Raw genomic sequence first — 26577 nt, forward strand, 5'->3', positions numbered from 1 at the left:
AAGTCGTAGCGCGTGCAACCGCGGACGCCTGGAATCGATGCCTGAAGTACAACGCGTTATCGACGAGAATCTAGATGCTGTCGAAAGGGTTTGACATGGTAGTGGCTTTGCGATTGACAGTTTAGTTGGCTTCGCGTTGATGAAGTGACTGTGGAACCAGCAACTCGTCCGACCTCGTTATCCCGTTTCGATGAACGCGTACGCGCTTCCACGCTGCTCCTTCACCACCATCAACATCCGCGCCACTCGACCACCCTTTTTTTCACACCCCTGTTCCCGACCTGAACTTAATCGACACCGGACCTTTCCCCATCCCCACTTTCACCCCCATTCTGCCTCTCGTCTCGTCCCACCTATTCTTACACTCATTTTCTCTTTTCGCTCGTGCTCGTGCATCGACTCGACGCGCATTGCGAATGAATATACAGCGGCTGGCGAAAATATTTGAACGCATATGCGGAAACGTTTTACGGATATATCTCATGTGCGTTGCTTGAAACTCCTTCGAATTCCCTTAGAACTGTAACGAAACACGATTATCACGATTTTATTGGATGAATCTCTTTTTAAAATATACAGGGTGGTTGATAATTGGTGGTACAAGCGGAAAGGGCGTGATTCTACGCGAAAAAAGAAGTCGAAAATATGGAATAAAAATTTTTCGTTCGAGGCTTTGTTTCCGAGAAAATCGACTTTGAATTTTCGCTCGGTACGCCTGCACTTTATCGCATCTCGTTATAATCACTCACTGTAGATTTTTAAAAAAAATTAATAAATTAAAAAAAGATTGTTATTCTATATTTTCGACTTCTTTTTTCGCGTAGAATCACCCCCTTTCCGCTTGTACCACCAGTTATGAACCACCCTGTATATCTGTAGGAGTTCTATGCTATTTATTGTGAACATATAGCTCGTAGAGATCGCCAAAGTATTTAGACAGTCAATTATTCGTCGTATTAATTAGCTACAATATTTAACAAGACTATTTTAACACCACTGTTCATGCTGTGCTTGCATTAAATGGTCTTGTCACTGTTATATTTATATTCGAATTGATTTTACCAATATAAAATTGTACAAATTTTAGTAATATAAAATTGTGCAAATTGTACCAACATACATCTTGATATATCGTTAATGAAACTTCAAAGTATCACTGTTCTTGCTGTGCTCTAATTTTCTAGCAACTATATGTTTGTAATAAATGTTATTTTTTGGTTAGCGATATAAAAATTTACAAATTTGGCCAATATAAAACAGTGCAGATTCTACCAATACAAAATTGCACAAGTTGTAGTAATATAAAATTGTGCAAATTGTACCAACGTACATCTCGTTATATCGTTAATGTATCACTGTTCTTGCTGTGCCCTAATTTTCTAGCAACTATATGTTTGTAATAAATGTTATTCTTTGGTTAGCGATATAAAATTTACAAATTTGGCCAATATAAAACAGTGCAGATTCTACCAATACAAAATTGTACAAATTGTAGTAATATAAAATTGTGCAAATTGTACCAACGTACATCTGGTTATATCGTTAATGTATCACTGTTCTTGCTGTGCTCTAATTTTCTAGCAAATATATGTTTGTAATAAATGTTATACTCTGGTTAGCGATATAAAAATTTACAAATTTGGCCAATATAAAACAGTGCAGATTTTACCAATATAAAACAGTACAAATTTTACCAATATAAGGTTGTACGAATTATACCAATATACATAGTCGTGTTAGTCGTAGCGTTAATTAATTTTCAAAATTTCCTACAACGTAGTAACGTATTCATAAAAATGTCCTAGGCTAACTGTTGGAATATGTACTTTCACGAGTCATTCCTACGGCGAGAAAGGCGAGTTAATAGAAAAATCGTGTCGACCGTCAACCAGCTCGATTTATCTTACGTTCATTCCAGGCTCGTACGTTTTATTCGCCTCTACAGACTGCTCCTTCGATTCCCGATTCTTTTTCACGAACCACGAGTCATGGTAGAACTGACTAGCGAAAGACGTATAACGTAATAGAGTATAGAGGATACGCACGGTAACCGGCTAACGAAAATCGTTTCCTTTCCAAGAGACCCAGTCAGATCGGATTTCCGACAGGCGAACCCTTTGCACGCGCCGCGGTAACTCCTCCTCTCTCGTAAACTTAGTTTCCACTTTGAGAAGCAATTAGTACTGCTGCTGCTGCTGGTGCTGCTGCTGCTGGTGCTGCTGCAGACCGAACAACCGGAATAGCACAGTTCCGTCGAATGAATAGCTCGATCGTATCTTCCAGACAACTTAATAACGCGACTCTCGCAGCCAACAGAGAGAATTACTTGAGTAGGACGCGATTAATCGCGACGAATGTAATCGACTTTCCTCGAACCGTATTACGTTAACTATCTTTTCAAACCTTGCCGAGTCAGATCTGGCACAACTGGGAAAAGAAATTTTCTGGATGAAAAAAAAAAAAAAAAAGAAGAGTAGATGGAAATCGAGGAGGACGAAAGACGGGGGCGCGAGGAGACGCGTTTAAAAGGCAAACTGTTGCTTCGCGCCTCAACAAGTTGGCCGACCGAGGAAGCGATTAACCGACAGATCGATTCACGGCTCCGTCTTCGACACACGGATAGAAACTCTGCAGTAATCCTGTCACACCTTTCTTTTCCTTTTTTTCTCTCCCTTTTTACACTCACGTTTCGTCGAGCTTCATCATCTGCCGTTAGGTTGTTAGGCTTCCTACTTTACGTTTCTTTACTTACGAACCGTAATCGAGAATACGTAATTTTCGGCTAATTGAGAAAGCTTGAAGCACATTTGTCCGTAGCACATTTTGGCCAAAGTTGAATCGATTCTTTGAAAGTCTAGTCCGTATATAGTATACACAACGTGAAAAATGCTGTGATCACTAGAATCGAGTCAGGTTGTGGTATTACACGTGGACTTGAATTAGGTAGGATAAATGTCTGTTTGAAATTGTCACGTATATTTCTACGTTACTTGCAGAAATTACAAGTCGCAAGAAAGTTGCTTCTTTTCGCTATATTTATTTATCTCAGCGAACGCTCGAAAGGTGAACTGCAAAGTATGGTTCTACGGCTCCTGTCGATCGTTTCGGTACACACAGGTTGACAATTCGTAAACAGAAAACCATGTAATGTTGAACACAAGAGGCACAGGTGTTTGGAATTTACTCGACAAAGGTCTAAAGCACAGTTTGCATAAAAAAAAAGAATACTGAAATAAGAATAGAATATATCACTGTGTCCTGGGTAATTATTCCGCTGGTTGTCTCGACGGAACAACAGCCTGCGGCGCAACAGAATTATCAGAACTTACCAAATACCGTGTGTCATTTAGAAACCATTCTTTCATAGCAAAATGTGCTAAATGCACTTTACACCGATATCCGAGATTTCCATTGAATCGCAAGACGCAACATGAATATCCGCCTACTACGTTTCACAAATTACTTTACTCTTCTTTTGTACCTAATGTGTTCGTCTTCTTGTCTTCGCCAATGTTCCCGGAGGAAGTCGCACGCTATACTGAGATTACATGTACACAAATGGTTGACCGTTTACACCGCTTACGTTCAAAGTGAACGAAACCTCGCGTATAGCGGATGTTTATGCATACAAAGTGAAAGATAGAGAAGAGCGAGAGACGAGAAAGACGATCGTTAAGCCGGAATAACGAGCTTAGACCGAGTGTCGAGACGATCTACGTGGAACGTTCGCCGTCACAGCTGCATCTACTGCGAGTTTCGAAAATCATTGCACCCTGTTGATAGACAATGACCGGTGATGGGGAATTTTCCGATTGGAAATATGGCTTCTTCGATAACAATAGCTGTACAATACACTTTCACGTCGTTTCCATACGCAGGAAGAACGTAGTACGACAGAGGAGAGAAAAGAGAAACAGTGAGTGTGAGGAGGAAAAATGATTCTGTTGTCTACAGTCTAGGATAGTGCGTGCATGCACCGATCTTTTTTGACATTTATTTTCGCGACTTATCGCTGTTACGACAAGTAAAGTTATGACTAATTGATTCTCTATGTAGGAAGATATCGTTTAATGGAATATAATTGATCTTTCTTTGATGCATATTACTCTTCATAAACGCGTACTCGGCCACTTCAGTCAGTTTGTAGTAACGTTATCTGAAATTGTATAGAGATAAATGTGCCAACGAGGCATTAGTATAATGACAAAGAGACACTTTCAGTCTTTCTATGAAATTAGTAGATTATAAATTGAAATCAGCATATTACTGATATATTTTACTATCTATTTAATATCAGCGACTGCGTTAACATTGACTCATAATCCATAAATTGTCGGCTCTAACGATAAACCGCTTATCGATTAGTAAAGTAGTTGCACAAGGATCGGCAATCGAAAATGCTAATTTTATTATTGAACGCTGGCATATTCTATCGCGCCTAGGTATAATAATTATAAAAAATGAAATCCTTGCAATTCGCCGTTTAGCCGCAACCTCGTGATTAAAATACAGCTTGACAAAAATAAACAGCTATCTTTTGAATTTCTTTGCGTAACACGTAAACTGCGGTATTCGTGCGTTTATATGAAGCGCAAATATGCAAAAATGCATAATGAGATCGTACGCGAATGCCAAATATAAAAATATCAAAAGTGAAGCACGGCCATTCAATGGGAATTCCTTACGCGTATTTGAAAAAATATGAAATTGCTAGAATTTATTTTTAGATAATACACGTAACGTACGATGCAATTAAAACGGCTGAACGCTAAACAAGCGGCGATTTATTTTCGTTTAACATATTCAATATAGGATGGAATATTAAATAGTATTAAAATAAACAAATACTAGCAATGCTTAATCGAAACAAATTGCAGTAATTTATTTCTATACTTAACATATGTAACGTACGATGTAACAATATTAAAATAGATAAATGTTAAAAATCTTCCACTAAGATTTATGTTTATTTAAAGCGTATATGTAACGCGTCTACAACGTGGCCACGTTAAAATACGATGAATAAATGTTAAAAATTGCCAAGAGAAAATAACCGTGACGATCGCTTGGAGAATAATTTGCAATCCACGGGTTCAGTACTCGTCGTAACGCACGTAGTACACGTAGAGCGCACTATGGGCACACGACTCGTCGAAACAATCAAGTCGCGAATACGCGTCTATATCCCGGAGAGTTTTGATCTCGTGGGGATGTTATAGGGTGCGACATCGTGAATCAGCAATAGGGGCAGTGAAAAAAGGAAGACGTGGAAGTGGCGAGACTCGAACGAAGGAATACGATTGAAGGGAAGCAGGAACGCGAAATAAAATTACGGCTGTGACGTCGTTTAAACGAATTTACGATATCCTCGGATACGTATTACGAAACTCATCGGCCGTCTCGCTATCTTTGCATCGTACGAAAGGGCGCAGCGACCGGCTTGCTTTTTCAATCGATACAAACTCTAACAAACCGTCATAAATAGGCAGATTGCGAAGACGTGAAATTATCAACGGAGCAGAGGGTGCGTGAGAAAGACAAGCGGAGGAAGAAAGAAAGAAAAGTAGAGGAAAGAAAAGAAACCGAGAAGGAAATGAAAGGTAGAGAAGACAAAAAGAAGGTAGAGCGGGGAAACTGCTTTCCCCGTTACGGCGAGACGCCTTCGTAGACAGACAAATTGCAAAAATAAGAATTATTAACGGAAAGAGAAATGAAATCACTGGGAACGGTAAAAAAAAGAAAAGGAGAAATGAAAGAAGGTAAAAGGGGAGGAAAAGAGAGAACTGTGAGAGAGAGAGAGAGAGAAAAGGCGAGGAGAAGAAAGAACAGAGAAACTGCCTTCTACGCTACGGCGAGACATCTCGGTAGACAGGAAAATTGCAAAAATAAGAATTATTAAAAAGAAAGAGAAATGAAATAATTAGGAGGAAGAAAAAAAAAGAGAAATGGAAGAAGAACGAAACGGGGAGGAAAGGAAGAGACCGAGCGAGAGGCGAAGGACAGAAAAGGCGAGGAAAAGGAAGAGCGGAGAGTGAGTTCGAAGGAGAAACTGCCTTCTCGGTTACGGCGAGTCTGGCGATCGAGTAATCGCATTATACCTGGTAATTACAAGACCGCTCGCAGTGCTACGAGACAAGCCTGTAGCTCGAGCAAAGTACCGAGCAGGGTTATGCAGATTGCTTTATAACCTTGTTACCGATCTATTAACCTCGCGAGCTTGATACCGGAAACTGTTTTTCTTCCGAACCGTTATCAAAAACGTCTCGTTCCTGTCAAACATTCGGAAATACGACGCTCCGATCCGAATGAATATCGGCTAGATTCTCAGGCAGCGCGATCAAGATTTCTTCCTTACGTTCTAATTTTAATCGTTGTCGTCGCAGCCGACGAAGTAAAACGTCAAAGCGGAGCAGGAAGATTTCGCAACCGTGCGGTCGAATCTAAAGCCAAACCTGCGTGAGACACACGGAAATGAGGGTACAGCCTGGAGTGTGAATCGAAACCGAGCTTTAAACTCGACCAGAGCCTCGATTAGAATGGTACGCGACCCCGAGCAATCGCGAGAAACAGGCGAGACAAACGGAAATTTAAGCAGAAAAAGGAAAAGCCGCGCACTTGCCTTCTTTTATCGAAAGAGTAGAGAAAGGAGGAACACGAATCGAACACGAATCTGATCTTTTCTCTTGTCATTGATCGTCGTTCGGAACAGAAGCAGGGCGTCGACGATCAAAATTCTTGCTCCTCCTTCTCCTCCTTCTCCTCCTTCTCCTCCTTTCCTGTTCGTTCATCGATCCACTGGTTCGCGATCGTCACTCCGCTTTTATCTAAACTTTCGCGAATCTGAACTCTCGCGCAACGAACGTGTCGATCGTCGTTCTCATCCGCTGTCAGTTGCCACTCGAAATCGGTTTTATCGAAATCTTCGGAAATCTAAGCGTTTGTACTGTAAAAGGAACAACGCGTCGATAGTTGCCTTCGTCGATATCGTAAAACGTTGTACAGTGGCGTACAAAAGAAAGTTTGACGTTCATGCTTGTGTATAACAACTACGTTACGTCAATGACATATTCGTGGTACTGAACGTTTTTCACCATGTTGATGACAGCCTCTGTATTATATCTATTAATCGTTTAATCGTTCTCGTTGATATTAACTCCATTTTCTAAAATGAAGCTTCCTTTCCAAACTGTTGTTCGAGCTTTTTTTCTCCTCCACCGCATGCACGGAGAAACAAAAACGAAAACGAAACTGAAAAGGGAAACGCGAGATGGACTAAATGGAAGAAAATATCGATGCCTCGCTGCAAAAATATCGTACGCCCGCTTCTTGTCAAATTTGAGCTTTCACATGCGGGAAAATAGCTTCCTCGCCGGTTTCTTTACGCTGTACAAAAATCGCATTTACATCCACTTGGTAAATATCTCTGTTTACTGCGCTTACTCTCGTCATCGTGTTCCGTCTTCGTCATTTTCTATTCAGCAAAGAAATCGCGACATCGTACAATTTGCAACCAATTTTACAATATCATCGACGAGAACAAACGCAACAACGCGCGGAGCATCCGTTTGACTTATTTTTCTCGGAAATGCGAGAGATGGACGCACGATAGTCACGCCGCAAGCCATCGATATTATGGAAAACGACGAGTGAAATTTCTTACCTATGGCGTTGAAGACGGATCGGTAGGGCAAAGTGGATGGAAGGTGCGAGCAGACGATAGAGAAGTCGGCCCCTCGGAATCGATGAATCGCTGGTGAACGAGACGTCGAGCCGGTTAGCGTGCAGCAGCCGTGCTTTCAGGTGGAAGCGTCGCGGCCGATTGAGAGTGACGATGGTGGCGAGGGTGCATCTCACCCCGATTTTTCCGGCTCGGGGCTCGGTCGCACTCTCTGCCCACCGTCGTCCGCATTCGCTTTCGCGTTCGCGTTCGCGATCGCGGCCACGTCCACGTTCGCGCCTCTGCCACTTCTTTACCCGTCACCTCTCTTCCCGATCCTCGAAGATCCAAAGTCCTTTCGGTCGGACGCGAAAGCGCATGGTCCACGGTGCCTCCGGAAGCCCCCACTGTTCTCCTTCGCTCCCGCCCCTTTAACGCTCCTCTTCGCCCTGTTTCGAACGCTTCCGCGTTAACCCTGTCCCTACCCACACACCTCATTCATCCCTCCTTCGAAACCCACGGTTCTCCTCGCCACCGTCGCTTCTCCGACTTGCCATTCCATTCTTTCTTCATCCACTTTTTAATACTAGTTATCCTACTATTCATTTGCAGCAGTTTAGTCTTTTTCTTTTCATTTCATCTTTCTTTTCTTTTTTCAGTATCTTACCTTCGATCGTATCCTTCTTCGTTCTCTAATCCTACTGGCTGCTATTTCGTTACCTTTGCTTTTTTCCTTTCCTCTCCATCGTCCTTTTTCTTCCTTCTTTTGTGTGTATTTTACCGATTGCATTATTTTGCTTCGCTTTTTAATTACGCTAGTTATCGTATAGCGTTTCTTAGGTGTTCTTATTCTTCCGAGTATCTTGGTGATCTATGTTTCTTTTCGTTCTCAACGATCGCGATCCGATTCTACGTACGCACACCCTCGCGCCGTTTCTAAACCTACGCACCAAGTATATGTATATGCGTGTGTACGTATGTCGTTCGCTAAAAGATCGCCTTAACGCGTCGATCCGAAGGAGAACCGAAATCGCGTAGCCACCGAGAGGTTTTTCCTCTTTCTTAACGCGTTACGCGTTCGCGTCATCCGCCTCTGGGAGTCACTGTACAGTCATCTGCCATCAGCACCCTCAACGTATTAAATCGGTAAGCCGCTAAGCCATCGTTCCAAGCAAATGCGCGTTTCGATGAAACGTCCTTCCGAAGAATAAAACGTCCAAAGACCAAGATTCACACTCTCGTGAGAATCTATTGAGCTGGCAACTAAGTGATTGCGGATTTTGACATTAGATGGTATCGACAAAATGCGCGATCATTTAGTTGCCAATCCAATATCATACGTATGTGCAATGTGTATACACTAAACGCGCATTATAATTTGACTATTTCGCCCTATCGAGTTTGTCAGAACGCGTATTCTTATAAGCAGGCTGCGAATGTTCGCGCAATTCCACGTTTCCACGAATACGCATATCTAAAGAAACGAAACACCACAAGATGAGCTTGTCTCTGCCGTCGAATCTACCTCGTGTATTTTATATACTTTGGCGATAGTACGCATATCGTGTGCTCAAGTTTGCACAAAAATCCGCAGTCTACTAACGAGCTTGTGCATCTCAGTTTTCAGATGCTTGGTCCGTCCGAACGATGATTTGTCAGGCCGTAATTCGCGTAATTGTTACGCTCGGTTTCGACGACTAACGAAGAGAAAGAAGAGAAAGCTGGACATCGGAAAAAGAAGAGAGAAAAGCTGCGATATTAGCGTATTAACGGTGGTGACTGAAAATAAAGGCAGACGGCGAGAAACTCGTAATGAGAAGAATCGAAGGCATCGAGGGGGAAAGACGAGGTATTCGCCGAGAGAACGCTATTAAGATTAAGATGCAAGGGGTGTGATAGAGGAATGGAAAAGCGGATAGTGGACGACGGGAATGCGGGCCGAGGTCGAAAGGAACGCCAAGCCTTCGTAGAATTCTCGATACGCGAACGCGTAGAAGCGTCGCTTTATTAAACCGGCTTTTATCACGTTCCAGAAACCGAGTCTCCAGTCTTTTTTCAGCCACGCGAGGCTCCAGAAAACGCGATCGATCGTTTTCTTGCTCGGTGGCGCTCGTGACACTCGCAAATGTGCGAAGCGAGATAAAGAAGAAGATGAAACTCGTGCTCGTTTAGTATAAATTTATAACAAACTTTGGTACAAACGATAATCGAGTAATCGGTTCGTAAACTCGTTTACAACGATCGAACTTTTACAACTCGAACTTTCGTGGAGCTACGTCTTCGTCGAAGGAAGAACGAAGAAAGAACGAGGAACGCGTTTCGTCCGAAATAAGAAACGTCAATTTGTAGAGAAATTTTGTTGAAGCAACGCGATTAGCAGACAGATGTTTGCACTTTGTTTCAACTCCGAAGCATCGTGTGCTCCCAGCGACCAGCGATACACCGAACATTTGTTTCCGTCGCGGTGTGTTGTGGCGCGTGATTTCCACTGTTCTTCGATCTTTACCACCTCGAACGGGAACAGGCAACGAGCAACACCTTCCGTGTTGAACTGGCAATGGAAAAGCGAACGAACACAGAGGAGGAACGTTGGAGAAGGAACAGCAACGTCGTCAGAAAGTTGCTCGTTGTTGCTTCAGCCAGGTCGCAGCTTACGAAAGGTGACGAGACTCGGTCGTCTGATAGCAACGGTGAACGACACCGATTAAAGTGGCGTAGCTACCGTGCGAATCGCGCCTCCCGTGTTACCACCTGTGGAGCCGAACGAGAAAGCGATATAGAAATTCCAAGCAGGAAAGCGAGTTCACTTGTTGATTTTAGGAAACTCTAGGGAAAACGCGCACCAGCTGCAACTTGTTGCTAAACCGGCACGCTTGCACCAGCAACTCGTTCGATCTTCTGCTGCTGTTGCTGCTGCTGCTGTCGCTGCTTCTCGGTCAATTCCTATTCGTCTCGACTGGTTTGCACGGTTGCTCGATTGGAGCGTCGACAACGGCCAAAGACATTTCGCACAGATAGAACGAGATAGAAAGCCTGTCCGCGACAGACGCCCCTCTATCTCCCTATTTCTATCTACTGTGCGTAATTAATTCAAGAAGAACGGATAGCGACGACACCAATAGAAGGCAGCGATACCGACGATCGTCTTTTACACGGATTCCTCGTTTTTCCCTTTAGCCTGTTCGTCGATCGTTTTCCTGACATTTTCTGCACCACCGGAGTATTCTCGTGAAGAGGGCACGCGGTTGTGTCGACTTCGAAGCATTCGAAATTCCTTTTTGCGCTTTTTTAAAACTCGCAAAACGGTGTGATAGAAATGGTATTTTGAAATCCCGAAAAGTGGCAATGTTTTATAACGCTGAATACGAATGCGTACTTTTGTTTTAGGGGAAAATTAACCGAAGACATTAGGCGCATCTCCAGAAACTGTGTTGTTCGACGTTGCGTCTACTAAACGTTCGAAACTCTGCATTCGATTAACTTGTAAACTTCGATGTTTTATAACGCTGAATACGAATGCGTACTTTTGTTTTAGGGGAAAATTAACCGAAGACATTAGGCGCTTCTCCAGAAACTATGTTGTTCGACGTTGCATCTACTAAACGTTCGAAACTCTGCATTCGATTAACTTGTAAACTTCGATGTTTTATAACGCTGAATACGAATGCGTACTTTTGTTTTAGGGGAAAATTAACCGAAGACATTAGGCGCTTCTCCAGAAACTGTGTTGTTCGACGTTGCGTCTACTAAACGTTCGAAACTCTGCATTCGATTAATTTGTAAACTTCGATGTTTTATAACGCTGAATACGAATGCGTACTTTTGTTTTAGGGGAAAATTAACCGAAGACATTAGGCGCTTCTCCAGAAACTATGTTGTTCGACGTTGCACACACTAAACGTTCGAAACTCTGCATTCGATTAACTTGTAAACTTCGATGTTTTATAACGCTGAATACGAATGCGTACTTTTGTTTTAGGGGAAAATTAACCGAAGACATTAGGCGCATCTCCAGAAACTGTGTTGTTCGACGTTGCACCCACTAAATGTTCGAAACTCGAACATTTAGATGCATTCGATTAACTTGAAATTTTCACACACTATTCCGCTTAACGTTACGTAGAACGTGGCGTGATATTCTTTTGATATCTTAATCCGTGCAGTTTGTATAAATGTTTCGAAGGTGGTTTTCTTCAGCGGGAAGTAAAATATCGTTTCCAACAAGCCGTCATTTTCTTATTTTCCAAAATTAAGGAAGAATAAAATACGCTACATGGAAGATGATCTTACTTTCTTGTATAAGGTTGCACGAAACGTTTAACAAAGCGTCTAGCTTGAGGAAGTTGGCGAGTCTGCATCAGACCAACCGTACAGTCGTCTCGTCCTTGCTCGTTTCTTCTTTTCCAAACGCTCTCTCGTTCGTCTTCGCGATCTGTCGTCGGTAAGAGAAGGTCTCGATGCGATTCAAGCGACCCAAGTCAGGGCATCACGTTGACAGTAATCGTAAGAATGATGCCTCCGGATAACAATCTCGTCGAAATCCTAGATATCGTGGGATTACAGAAAAATTCACTTAACTGGTAATTGACGATGAATTCACCCATTTATTTATCTCTTCTCTCTTTTCCGTCTCGTCTATTTTGTTCATTTATTTATTTATTTATTCATTTATTTAACCAGCACGGATCATCGTATACACGAGAACACGAAAGTGTAAGAGTAGTGTAAGTGAAGCGTGAAAGAGCGAGCGCTAATTTCAAGTTACGATTTTTCAAATTTCACACGAGTTGTCAGCGTGGATGCTTTAAGGGAGTATTCTGGTCTAGAAATTTGAAACAATCGACAATTTTTTTTCATATTTCCAAAGTTTAGACATTCGAGAATATGCCCTTAAAAGGATTTTTCAAAATTTCAATTATTTTATGAGTTACAGCCATTTTTGTGACGCGTGTTCACGTTGTCCGAGTAAACTTGTCTCAAAACTTTAAACGCGTTTTTCTCGAAACTACTTTTTTCGAGTTGGCGTGCGCGATATCTCAAGTTCTAATGAACCGATTTATTTGAAATTTTGTCTGAATATTCCTTATATATTCCTCTATCGTCCGGAACACGCTCAGCTCAAAATCTTTGATATTACTATTTTTTAAACGTTCGGAATTGTCAAAAAAACGTGCGAAATAAGAAATTTTTTCCAAACGGCCGTCATTTTGTGAAAAAATGTTGCATTGACTTTTCCAAGATTCAGACGATAGCGGCATCCATACTAATTAAGAATCTGTTCGCTTTTTTCGTTTCAAATGACCAGAAGGGTTGATATCATGCACGACACCCCATTTTTTTCGCAGCACCCACTTTGCCAGCTCGTAGCTTTTTAAATATTGAGCTCTTTTTTTCAGTGAATTTTTTACGTAATCTCGAAATATCGATAAACAAATGCTAAAAGGAAGGATAGCAAAAATATTTTTTGTTTCGCTTGTACAGAGCTTCTTCAAAGATCGCCCGAAATTCATGCCTCTAGGCCAGAATACCCCCTTAAGTTGCGTTTACATTGATCCAATAGCATCGCAGTCTAGCGATCCGATACAGCGCTTTCGTTCCAGTAAGCAATCCAATCCAGCGACGGAATCGAAAAGCTGGCTTTACGTTAGTCCAGTCGCTGGTTCCAGCGATTACGTTCCACAATGGTTCGACTGGAATTCGTCGATGTCTACTTTGTTCCAGATTTCTTTGAACCGTCGAATGTGTTGGACTACGGTGGCAGTGGATTCGCGTAAAAATCGGATAAAACAGCAGACGTACGCCTCAGCCAGCATTGGATACTGAGCCACATCTGAATTCCAGTAACGCTGGAACGTCGCATTCACGGTAGCGTCGGGGATAAACGCAGGATTGAAAAGTAGACTTTCGCTGCAGTTGCTGGACCGGTGGATTGTTTATTAGAATGGTAAGACGGTCGACGAATGGATCGAGGATTTGAAAAAGTAGGGTCAGGTCCGCTATGGTTCTACGCTGTTCAAGGCGAACAAATTATCATGGTTATTTATTTATTTATTTATTCGCGTGGATAAAATTCCTTTGGTGTATACAATGCAGAGAAATGGGAGATATAGACGAAACATACAATATAAAAGTATAAAATGGAAGAAAAAGTGAACGTAAAATTTAGACGCATGTACCGACAAAGCTGGCGAACCGAGGACTGTTCACAGCGTTAAGAATATTTTTATAATTACGAAATGTTCCGACTGCCGATTTATTCGTTTCAGAGGCGACGCATCGTGGAAATTGTCAAGCAATTTTCTCGTTGTTTCCTCGCCTTTGCCTCTGTCCATCCTTGCGTCGAAAGCAAAGCAGAACTCGGCTTAACGACCTTTCGAAGACGTCGCGAGTAACGATTCGCCCGTAGCCAAAAACGTAGTAGTCCAGATCGAAGAAAAGAGTAACAAAAAGAAAAAAAAAAAAAGAAGCAAAATAGCGAACGATAAGATAGACGTGATCATCGATAGGGAGGCCAATAGGGTTTCTCTAACGCAGCTTCGAGTATCGTCGACGAACAGGAACGTGGTTTTCTTTCTTCTGGCCAATATAAGAAGCAGCGCGTTCGTTCGCGCGTACCTGACCGCTAAAGGTGCGTTTACACCGAACGAACAAGGATATTCGCTCAGCCGGTTTGGTTAACGTAAACTCGTTGGGAAGCATAACGATTTAGGTTTAAATTACTTAATTTGGAATTTTTCATTTACTTTAATTTTATTACCAGTATGTACCTAAATTAAATTACCTGTGTAATTACATTATAACGAACATAATAATAAACATAATTTATAGCGTAAATCGCTATAGCCCAATATCCTTATCTGATTTAAGGGTTGATAATATTAATTGAAGGATATTATATATGTTGTTATTATTATGTATCAGTAAAAACTCGGAAATCTATTGACGTACCATCGGGAAATGTTTGAAGTGAAATTTTTTTAATGCTTCATATTCTTTTGGATACTAAGGCAACCTTGAGTCTCTCAAACGACAAGAACGACGTAAACTCGAGAGAAGTGTTTTTCATGCATTAAATTTGACAAATTAAAGTTAAGATACCTCTGTTAGAACGTTCAGCTGGATCGACTAACGTTGTAAAAAATATACGGTGCTGTTTAAAAGACTCAAGGTCACGTGGATATTTCAGAAGATATGAGATATTGAAAAATGAAAATCTACTCGTCGCATCAGGCTCCTCGGCTATACTAAAGTTTCATTTGAAATATCTTTTTACAAAATCACTAGATAAAGAATCATTTCGTGTAGCAATTTCTACCGTGACCAACCCTGCGTATATTGATTTAAATAATAAAAATAAATAGTTATAACTAACAAAAAGAAATATAAGAAACTGTCAGTTTCGAGTAAAAGATACAACATATTTCTTGCTCCGGGAATTCAATAGCAGTTAAATCATCATCGTCAAAGAGGAGACTTTGTCCGAGCCAATAGTTAGCAATAAGACACGAGCAAATTCGTGGCCAGATATCCGAACACTACTGTACCACGTTACATTACAAGGAAGTACATCCTGAGCAACGGAACGAAACATCTCTCTGCTCGCCTATAGAGATTCGTCTTGCCACGAATCAAAACGAGAACGGAACGCGCGAAACGTTTTAACTCGAACGATCGATTACATCGAAACCCTTTCTCCCGTCTACTCTGCACTTTCCTCTTATTCCTCGCACGAGTTGACTTTGCGTCGATTATCGTCGTCCTTTCCTCCTTTCATCCGCAGCATCGCCTGGTTCTTTTCTTTCGACCGGTGTACAATTAGAAATGAAATTTCGAGATCGGTTTCTACTTTCAGCCAGAACTGCTCGATCGTCTACACGCTCGTACAGACAATTAGTTCAATGATGCTGTAGTTCGATGACAAAAAGTATTACGATTGTGCATCCGTATTTCTGAAATATCATCGAAGGAGCGGAGAAGCTGGGTAGAAATTGCTTCACTTGTCAAGTAGCATAGAAAACTTTGAATATTTGAATATACTTTGAATATTTTGTGTATCTCTCCGTGTTATGTGCGTTCCGTGCAATTTTGCGCTTTTATTCGCATCTTTTGCAAATGCATAAAAGCCCGCAGTCTAATGATCATTGAACGAACGGACAGAAGAAGAAAACAACGTTCCTCCTCGTTCTTCACTCTGTCGCGATCTTCGAATTTGTACATTTTGCACTTATCTTAGCAAACGAAAACATATGTTGACATCGTATGAAAATATTTAACACGAAATTGAAGCAAAAGACGATACGTACCGACAACGATGTTTGCAAATTTTATGCAACTCTCGGATATCGCTCAGCGTTAGAGAAATACAGTTGGGTCGAGGATGACCGAAAGAAGGTAAGAGGGGGATTAATGGGATTCTATCGTCGGTGTTTCGCGAAACGAACGTCAGTTTCGTGCTCTCCCTTTCCTCTTTTCGCCTACGTCTCGCTCCGCTCTTTCGATCGATGAACAATCGGAAAAGAAATTCTGCGATCGATTTGTATTCTCAGTCAACCGTGTTTATTCGATCAGCCGTCTACTCGTATTCGCTGGAAATACTCGAATGACATCTAATACAACGATTATTGGGCGAGCCTGAAGAAGGTAACGTTTTCTTCGTATCCCGGATGGCGTGCTTTTATGGTCAGTGTTTCGCGAAACGAGAGTCAGTTCATGCTTCGTACCATGGTGAAGAACGAAGCAGCGGTGGATATCATCTGAAAGAAAGGGACGGCAGAAAAATAAGAGAAGGAAGAGAGAAAGTTCAGGGCAGAGAAGGAAAGAAAGTTACAGAGGCAAATGTTTCCAGCGACAGCTCGATGAACTTCCCAGCAGTCAGGCGAACCGGTTTTTGACCTCTGATCAGAAGCATGTTCACCGGATTTCGTAAATTGCGGGGATACCGATACCAAGGTATCGAATACCCGGCGTGACCAATAGCTTCGCTCTGAAAGAAAGACATAGAACGAGACTGAGAGACCGCCGAAGAAATTGACGCGCAGGCTCTAAGTAGAATTTTCTATAAGAGTCGGACGTCGGCTGAAAATCAAGGACAACGAGGCACCAGATACGCGAGATTATGTCGGATACAGCGTAGTAAAAGCAAGCGATGGGAATAGCAAGTAACTAGCAATAGGAGCAACCAAATAAACCAAATAATCTAGAACTGATCGTAAGTTGGAGGAACGCGGTACGAGCGAGATAAAGAGCAAACATAAGCAAGTCCGTTGCAAGGCCAACCGGCTAAGGTTAATAAATATACTACTATGCTATTATTACTATAAGCGTCAGACGCATCTAGATTTTTTTGTCGGACACAGCGGCTACATGGAAAGATTTCCTCGTCGCTGATAGGTTGACCTCGGATTATCAGTGCACGTACATCGTCGATAATTTAAGGTTCTCGACTAAAAGGATCAATATATATATATATATATGTAGTAACGCATGGATTCTTAGAGTAAGGACAAGTAATGACGGTAGATTTAAAGTTTAGTGTAGTTTAATAAGCGATATTCAATAACAAAAGGACCGACTATAATATCGTCGCGCGTCGATTCACACTCTATGTCCCCTCGACTCACACTCTGCTTCTCAACTGCCTCTCTGGCCGTTGCAGCATCTCTTTTGTCTTTTGCTAGGCCTACCGCACACGTGTTCCGCGGACTCTCGTAGCCAAGGTCGCGTAGGCCTTTTCGGCGAAATTATTTATTTGAAGGACCGATAACGCATTGATGGAGCCGACAGCGCCTCGGCTCTCGCGACATTGTCTATAGTTAACTCGATGTTTCTTAGGCTCTTTTCCCCGATACTACATATATATATAGTGTCAATACAATATCGTTAATATTTATCGGCAAACTGGATTTTCGTTGAGAATCTTAAAACATTTGATAATATTATTGATTGTCTGAGATTTATTATGAAGCAAATATGTATCGATACATCGAAGTTATACGCGTCTGAGATTTATAGGAAATTAGAGTAATCGCGAGCGAGACGATACTGCGTCGAAACTATACGAAATAAAGAAAAATTTTCCTAAGATCGCCGCTAAAGATTTTCTAAAAAATTTCTAAAAATTTCGTCGTCTGCCACTATTTTTTAATAGTAAATAAATTAGATTTTCCGTGTACGTGTACATACAGCAAAGATACTTTTCTGTTCAGTTATACCGTGTTTCACGTGTAGAACACGAGTTACTTTAAGGTGAAATTATTCGCAACCGAACGTAGGTGGATCAGGTGTCGAGTAGCTTGGATGAGGAACGCATCCGCCTTAAAAACTCGACACTTTAGTACGTGCGATATATCCTTATTATGAGAATGATAAAAAGATTGTTTCTCTTATCCTCGGTTCTTAATCAGAAAAAATTCTAAGGGATGAATCGTCCAATTTTTTTTCGAAAACAAGTTGGAAATTTCTTGCAATGTGTCTCCTAAATTATGTCACTTTTGCGACACAAGGATGTGATGTATTTTCCTAACACGTAAATGACAAGAATTAGTAACCGCGTCTCTCGCTAAACGCAAAGTATAAATACTCTGTCGCGCTAAATTTCCAATAAATATAAATGAAATTCAAATCTGATAATGCGGAAACGATCGACACAACCATAGAGAGAAGACTAAAAAGGAAACACCCAGCAGATGTCACAAAGGATATATCCTAACAAACACGAAGATGGTACCCCATTGGGGGTTGCCACCCACATGATAATCAAACAGCTAAAAAATTCTACCAAATGTCCAAATTGGACAAATTGTGAATGTGAAATTTTAAATAAAAAAAAACAAAAAATCTGATAATCACCTGAGAGAGTGATCATTATTATTCGTCCTTGGTCTGTACAGACATCCCTTTAACTCATCGACTTGCTTCTTCATTTTCTCTGAAACAGCGTTCCGACCTCTGTATGCCCAACGCTTCTGTTCCAGTTCTGCGTTTTTCCTCATTTGAGCCTTTCCTTCTCCAGCAGCTCGTTTTTACACCGCTGAACGACGGTTTTCAGCAGCTGTTCCCGCAGTTCTCCTACTTTCTGCCGTAGCGACTCGATGCCGTAGCAACCTCTACGCATCGTCCAACTTTCCTCTCAAACGCGTCTCAGCCTGTAAACGTCGTTCTCCGAATTCGTCCTGTTCACTGTCGAGTTCTTGCGCTCGGATGCGTTCTTCGTCCAAGCTGCTCGTTGTTACGTTCTATTTAGTTGCCGACGAGAAGATAGAAACGTTAACTGACGTTTAATGCAACTGGCAATAAGCTCCACTTTCGGCTAATCTGCTATATGCGGGAATACTGGTACAAGGAGAGGATTAAAGTTGTTGGAAAGTAAATTTACGATATGTAATGATTTAGAGGAGAGGGGAGAAAAGGATGAGGGAATCTAAGTACAATAGATATTACAGAAACATAGCGAAAGAAGGGCTACCAAAGTATCTAGAAGGGAACACTGGAAAGAGGAGGGAGAAAGAGGATGCAGATTATGCAAAAAAGGAGAGGAGGACTTGAAACACGTATTAGAGGAATGTGAGATAACAGGAGGAGCAAGGAACATGGTAGAAACACTGAATGAGACTGGAGAAGGACTGGCAGAATTGAAAGCGATAATAGAGAAGAGAAAAGTAGCAGATGAGGGGGAAGAACGACAGGAAGGGAGCACAGCAAGGAAATAAAAGCCAAAGACGGAAAGAGCACTTAGTTATGAGTGTTAGTTATAAGTTAGTATATAGAGATAGATCAAGTAAGGTGCAATAGTTAAGTATAAACAGTTGTATATAGTTATAGAAGAGCTAAGAGATGTAAACCGAAAGTCGTCCAAAGAAGAAAGGTATGGACCAAGTATAAATAATAATAATACGTAATGATTTATTCGAATCTTACTCGATCTCGATATTGACAATTGACTGACGGACTGACGGATATAAAATTCTTCCGTTGACTAAATGATCACTAACTCTTCGATGGACAAAACGGTAACTAACTCTTCGATGGACAATGGTAATTATTCGGTTGACGAACGGTGATTAATTAATATGCTCGATAAACGAGCGGAAAAATATTCTCATTCGATTCGAGTCGCTACATTTATATCCGTCGAAGATGAAAAAACGTCGGGGTCTTCCTTTCGAAAATGTTTCGCCGTTTCCTCAACGTTTGTTCAACTGCCGACTTTGTTTACAATTTAAATTGTCTTAATATCGTTATAGAAACATAATTAGGTAAATATAAAGACATGGGTCGGATAAGTGTTCGCAAGATACAGCGGCTTTAACTGCCTTTCGCTTCAAATACCGCAAACGTGGTTTCGAATAAACGTTTTAGACTACCTTGATCTGAAGAAATTATCAATTTTACTTTCGCGTTACGGATCGTGCGGGTCGCGGCACGAGACACTCGTCACCTGCTCCACCTACGTTCGTTCGCGAATAATTTTCTGTTAAAATCGTCCGCGTTCTACGTGAATGAGAAAAGGTATATATGTTTCAGAGAGGAACACCGTATTGCCTCGCCAAATTCTTAAATATCCTGTCTGCGTTTCATGCAACGTTAAGAACACCGTTCCAGACGAATCGGATATTGTCGAAGTAACTCGTACGTTACGTCTATCGCGATTAAGAGTGTGCGGCTGCATTTATTGCGGTCAAATGTCCATGAGCTGCGTATTCCTATTTCTATGTGCTATATCGAAGATAATATATTCCATGTAACGGTAAAATCGTGGCAAGATAATTGTGCGGCTCGATATCCCTGTCGTAACGTTTAAAATTTTGTAAACGTACGTACGTAGACTCGTTTGATCGATCGTAGGCTACCTGGAAAAATTAGAAAATCCTCGAGAATAACGCGATCGACGCAAAGAAACGACAGCAAACGTATTTACATATTTGCTTCTACTACTTGCAAGTAGAAAAACGATCGTTTCTCTTCTTTATCTTTGAAATATCGACGATACGACGATTCGTGCGGCTGTAGCAGATTATGCACAATTATCCTGAATAATTTACCTTCGATCGAAGAAGATCCGGTGGCCAATTGCAGAGAAAGAGCTGAATAATAAAGATCCCAAGTTGCGTGACGAACTTGACCTTGCCGGGATTGTCCTGTTCGTCAAGTATCAGCCAAGTGTATGTCATGCAAGGTTATCACGCTATCGAAAGAGAGGAGGAGAAGAAAGAAAAGGGGAAAGAATCTTTGGCTAACTAGCTGAATACTTGCCTCGACTATTTTGAAGCCAATCAATGAGATATTGTACGTGCTGGTGATCAGTTGTATCAGAAACATTATATTTGTCAAGTTTTCGATATCCTCGCACAATCTGGCGGCATAAAAAACGGCAGTTAAAGACGTAATGTCGAGAAAGAATTATACGTATACGTATACCATTTGAGGAGCGGCATAGTTATTTTTAATTAAAGACTTGGCACTTATTTTAATGCAACTACATCGTCATGGTCGCACAGGGATAAACTGGTGGTCGAAGTAATAATTATACAATTCGAGCGAATTCGATGAATTTTATAGCGAAAGAATAGTATAGAGTGAAATCGTTTAATATACAAGGTGTTTCTGAAATCGTGGCACAACCAGGAAGATGGATATTCCTCGTGCAAAGGTAAGCCAAAACTATAGAATACAATTTTTTCATGTTGAGTTTCAACACTCGTTGAGTACGCATGCACTCAAGTAGCCGTAATCTGTTTGGTATAGCCAATATAGCTAGATATTTCGTTGCTTTTATTTATCCCACAAAGTAGGACGAAACAAAATTCGTCGCGCACAAAATCCACAAGAAATCGACGTATCTCACGGACCAAAATCGGAATCGCGCAAAATGAAATTCGTTTTCCACAAAACTCGGAAGAGTTCGACGCTTCCCACAAACAAAAACCAGTATCCCACAAAACGAACTTCGTCGCTCATAAAACTGTCGTTTTTGTCGATCTTCTGGGAATTCTGTGGGAAACGAAGTACATTTTGTGGGCTAGCGAATTTCTCTCGTGGGAAGCGTCGATTTCTTGCGGGTCTTGTGGGAAAATTGTAAGAAACGAGGTACATTTTGTGGGATAGCGAATTTCTCTCGTGGGAAGTGTCGATTTCTTGTGGGTCTTGTGAAGAGATTATAAGAAACAAAGTACATTTTGTGGGATAGCGAATTTCTCTCGTGGGAAGCGTCGATTTCTTGTGGGTCTTGTGAAGAGATTATAAGAAACAAAGTACATTTTGTGGGATAGCGAATTTCTCTCGTGGGTAGTGTCGATTTCTTGCGGGTCTTGTGGGAAAATTGTAAGAAACGAATTTCATTTTGTGGGTTAGTGTCTTTGGTTTGTGGGAAGCGTTGATTTCTTGTGGGTTTTATGGGAAATTCGCAGGCAACGAATTTTGTTTCGTGGGATGGCAATTTTTGTTTCTCGGAGGCGTCGATTTTCTGTGACTTTTGTGGGAAATTTCTAGGAAACTAATTTCATTTTGTGGGTGAAGGACATGGGAATATTCGATATAACAGATGGAATACAGATATGGGCTAGGGATACCGAATGTGGGATACACGAGGGGAAATGGTGTGCGTGAAACGGTAAACGTGGGATTAACGATGCTGTATGTGATGGATACAGAATACGAGAAATGGAATATGAAATATGGAATATGGAACGGAGAAATTAAACGTGGGAAGTAAGGTGAAAGATATGGATTAAGGTAATAGTTACGGAATATAGCGTTTGAGCTTAGGAGTAGGAAATACAAAGTATGCGACGGAAATGTGAAACGTTGTATCCATTTAGGATAACGGATACGATTAAAAAAAAAAAATGTCAAAGCACCTAGTTATACGAATCGCACTCACTTTAGTAACAGTTGATGATGGTTCAGGCATGTTCGCAAATTTTTCATGCCTACGTTCCTTGACGACGATTCTGTTCTGGTAACCGACGTGGTTTCCGTTGCGATCTTCGTCTTTGTTGGAATTGATAACGACGCCAAAACCGGTAGCGATGACGGTGATTCGAACGAATAGGAATTTTCAATTCTAGATCGTACCGTGTCGAAATACCCACACGCGATCAGAATAAGCAAAGGACCAGTCGTGTCCACGCCGACACAGGTCAAACCGACGCTGATCATGGACCCAAGTTGAACAACGTACGCGATCTCGTACCACGGTGTTTCTTGTACGTCGATAAAAAACGCGTACGGTAAACGTCGTCGCTTATCGTCCGTCGCTTGCAGAGATTTCGCAGCTTCCGACGGAACAAAGCTGCTATTGTTTCCATAAAGCGTAACATTCGCAAAATGCTTCGGTTCGCTAAATATCAAAGAGCCAAATTGTATCAACAGCACGTAGAAGAATATAGTTGAAACGCAGCTAAACAAGTAGCAGCGACTCAATAGTTTCGCTTTGTTCGTGTAACTTTGAACGATCTTCTTTTCGCGTAAACTTAAAGTCGACCAGAAAGACTCGCAAATGTTCAACATCGTTTGACAAGAATCGCGCAACCACAAAAGAATCACGAGTCGCGTTTGTCCTGCTACGAGTGAGATGATCATCGCGAATGATTCCAAAACGGTGGCCAGAGTGTACGAACTCGTTGCAAATTCGTACACGTATGAAACGGTGTTAATCGTCATGCAAACGAACGCCAAGCTCGCCAACGTATCTCTGCTCGCTCTTTCGCTCGAAACTACACCGGCCAATCTCAGCAGAGCCAAATTTAGATCGATCGTTTTTTCGAATTCACGTTTCGTCTTGTCGTCGCTCATGTCTATACAGCTTCGTTTGTCCCGGCTTTTAAATATGAACGTTCGACTTAACCGAAGTTCAGCTCGAATTTCTTATTGGTAGAGATGTAAACTCCCCGAAGAATGGTTCGCTTTACCGCGAGTCTCGCGAGTTTTCGTCGTGTCGGCTCGGTCTGTCTATATTTGGCGATTCGTTTTTCCGTCTTTCTTCCCCACCCTCTTTTTTCCCGTCTTTGCTTTTATTAAAGTTAATGCAACGCGTGAGAATCCGCGCGTTGTGTCCGCAAGCTCGATGATCAATGTTTCAACGCGTGCAGAAGTATCTCTCCTCGGACACCTATCATTATCGGCGAGAGAGGAAAGTTAAAGTCGAAGTTTTCCGACTGCGCGAAATTTCACGTAAAACACGCGACATCGCGTGAACATGACGGACGATTTATGTTTTTTCATCCTTACAAGAGAAAAATAACGTTCACTGAGAATCGTGACATTGCGGGATTTCGTGGATATAGGAAGATCGCGGAACTTGTGTTCTCCCGCTGTGAGCAGAAAATGGCATCGATTCCAAACCGAACGAACATAAAGCAAGATTTGTATCATTTTATAGAAGAATATGGTACGTACTTGTTAGTTTTACGTAAGTCTTGCAAACGTTCGCAAACGAACATCCCGAATGCATTGGTAGAACCAAGGAAAAAGATTAATACGTTTGCCAGATGAGCATTAATTAATTCGAGATCGTGAAATCGCAAAAAGATTTTGTCTTCTTGCATATCTTATTGTGTGCCTACCGATAAGATTCTGCTCTTTTAATTGCGTTCATAAAAATACAAGTTTGCATAAATATCCGCAGTCTAGTTATATAACGAATATACATACGTATCAACATATACATAGAATCGTTTATTCGCGTCCAAAATAAATTTCAACGAAGGAGCGGTTGAAATCTTAGCAGTTAAATCTTATTAGCCGAACTAATAAGAAGCGCTAGAGTTGATAGCCAATAAACCTCGATTATCGGAACTGCTCGGTTGTCCGAGCTGTCTTGTCCATCAGTCGTTCATCGATAAACGAGATTCAACTGTGTAGTGCGAATACAATAGAACCTCATTTACCCGCACTCCGCTTATACATACAAATTAACGCCGTGCCTCTATTATTCCAACTGCGATTCAGCGTAATTTCCCAATATGTAATACGTACAACATTTATTTTGATTCAAAAGAAATTCTACGTGTTCAAGAAGAGCAATTAAAATCGTGACGCTTCAGTCCTAATGTTTAAACTAATAAAAAGAACCGAAGAGAATATCCATCTAACGAATCTTTATACAATGTTACGATATTTATTTATTTATACAATATTTATATTGGTTCAAAAGAAATTCTACGTGTTCAAGAAGAAGAGCAATTAAAATCGTGACGCTTCAGTCTTAATGTTCGAACTAATAAAAAGAACCAAAGAGAAAATCCATCTAACGAATCTTTGTACAATGTTACGATATTTATTTATTTACGCAATATTTATATTGATTCAAAAGAAATTCTACGTGTTCAAAAAGAGAACAATTAAAATCGTCACGTTTGGATCCTAATGTTCGAACTAATAAAAAGCACTGAAGAAAATATCTATCTAAAAAATCTTTATACAATATTACGATATTTATTTATTTACGCAATATTTATTTTGGTTCAAAAGAAATTCTACGTGTTCAAAAAGAGAACAATTAAAATCGTCACGTTTGGATCCTAATGTTTAAACTAATAAAAAGAACCGAAGAGAATATCCATCTAACGAATCTTTATACAATAATACGATATTTATTTATTTACGCAATATTTATTTTGATTCAAAGGAAATTCTACGTGTTCAAGAAGAAGAGCAATTAAAATCGTGACGCTTCAGTCTTAATGTTCGAACTAATAAAAAGAACCAAAGAGAAAATCCATCTAACGAATCTTTATACAATGTTACGATATTTATTTATCTATACAATATTTATTTTGATTCAAAAGAAATTCTACGTGTTCAAGAAGAAGAGCAATTAAAATCGTGACGCTTCAGTCCTAATGTTTAAACTAATAAAAAGAACCGAAGAGAATATCCATCTAACGAATCTTTATACAATATTACGATATTTATTTATTTTTACAATATTTATATTGATTCAAAAGAAATTCTACGTGTTCGAAAGAAGAGCAATTAAAATCGTGACGCTTCAGTCTTAATGTTCGAACTAATAAAAAGAACCAAAGAGAAAATCCATCTAACGAATCTTTGTACAATGTTACGATATTTATTTATTTACGCAATATTTATATTGATTCAAAAGAAATTCTACGTGTTCAAGAAGAAGAGCAATTAAAATCGTGACGCTTCAGTCCTAATGTTTAAACTAATAAAAAGCACTGAAGAGAATATCTATCTAAAAAATCTTTATACAATGTTACGATATTTATTTATTTATACAATATTTATATTGATTCAAAAGAAATTCTACGTGTCCAAAAAGAGAACAATTAAAATCGTCACGTTTGGATCCTAATGTTCGAACTAATAAAAAGCACTGAAGAGAATATCTATCTAAAAAATCTTTATACAATATTACGATATTTATTTATTTACGCAATATTTATTTTGATTCAAAGGAAATTCTACGTGTTCAAGAAGAAGAGCAATTAAAATCGTGACGCTTCAGTCCTAATGTTTAAACTAATAAAAAGAACCGAAGAGAATATCCATCTAACGAATCTTTGTACAATGTTACGATATTTATTTATTTACGCAATATTTATTTTGATTCAAAAGAAATTCTACGTGTACAAGAAGAAGAGCAATTAAAATCGTGACGCTTCAGTCTTAATGTTCGAACTAATAAAAAGAACCGAAGAGAATATCTATCTAAAAAATCTTTATACAATATTACGATATTTATTTATTTATACAATATTTATATTGATTCAAAAGAAATTCTACGTGTTCAAGAAGAAGAGCAATTAAAATCGTGACGCTTCAGTCCTAATGTTCGAACTAATAAAAAGCACTGAAGAGAATATTCTCTAACGAATCTTTGTACAATGCTACAATATTTATTTATTTATACAATATTTATATTGATTCAAAAGAAATTCTACGTGTCCAAAAAGAGA

The 26577-nt window shown here is 40.3% G+C and overlaps 2 protein-coding genes across 8 annotated transcripts in view; both read right to left on the reverse strand.

The window, feature by feature from the left end:
• The window catches only part of Vmat (Vesicular monoamine transporter), a 46829-nt gene that overhangs the window by 17536 nt on the left and 2716 nt on the right, over positions 1-26577 (reverse strand). Inside the window, exon 1 of one of the 5 annotated variants that reach the window (XM_033349964.2) lies at positions 7661-7795. The exons of 2 other annotated variants lie outside the window; for them this stretch is intronic. The gene's annotated coding sequence lies outside the window, so the exon portion shown is untranslated. Of the gene's footprint in view, positions 1-2045; positions 2268-3481; positions 3550-7660; positions 7796-26577 lie in introns of those variants that run through there. 2 more of the 5 variants (XM_076624992.1, XM_033349961.2) reach the window with 2 other exon arrangements.
• LOC117166348 (odorant receptor 13a) lies at positions 14540-24705 on the reverse strand. 3 transcript variants are annotated; one of them, XM_033350254.2, is made up of 5 exons: positions 22536-24688; positions 20909-21008; positions 20698-20793; positions 16485-16640; positions 14540-16410 (listed from the first exon to the last, which is right to left on the reverse strand). In XM_033350254.2, exons 1-5 carry the CDS (start codon positions 23447-23449, stop codon positions 16360-16362), a joined length of 1317 nt encoding a protein of 438 aa, XP_033206145.1. In that variant the 5' UTR covers positions 23450-24688; the 3' UTR covers positions 14540-16359. The 3 variants fall into 3 exon arrangements, with proteins under 3 accessions (XP_033206145.1, XP_076481109.1, XP_076481108.1); XM_076624994.1 differs by lacking the exons at positions 14540-16410; positions 16485-16640 and adding an exon at positions 17147-18891 and having other exon boundaries at positions 22536-24705; XM_076624993.1 differs by lacking the exons at positions 14540-16410; positions 16485-16640 and adding an exon at positions 18763-20505 and having other exon boundaries at positions 22536-24705.

The sequence above is a fragment of the Bombus vancouverensis genome, chromosome 15 (genome assembly GCF_051014615.1).
Source record: "Bombus vancouverensis nearcticus chromosome 15, iyBomVanc1_principal, whole genome shotgun sequence".
Classification (NCBI taxonomy): Eukaryota; Metazoa; Arthropoda; class Insecta; order Hymenoptera; family Apidae; genus Bombus; species Bombus vancouverensis.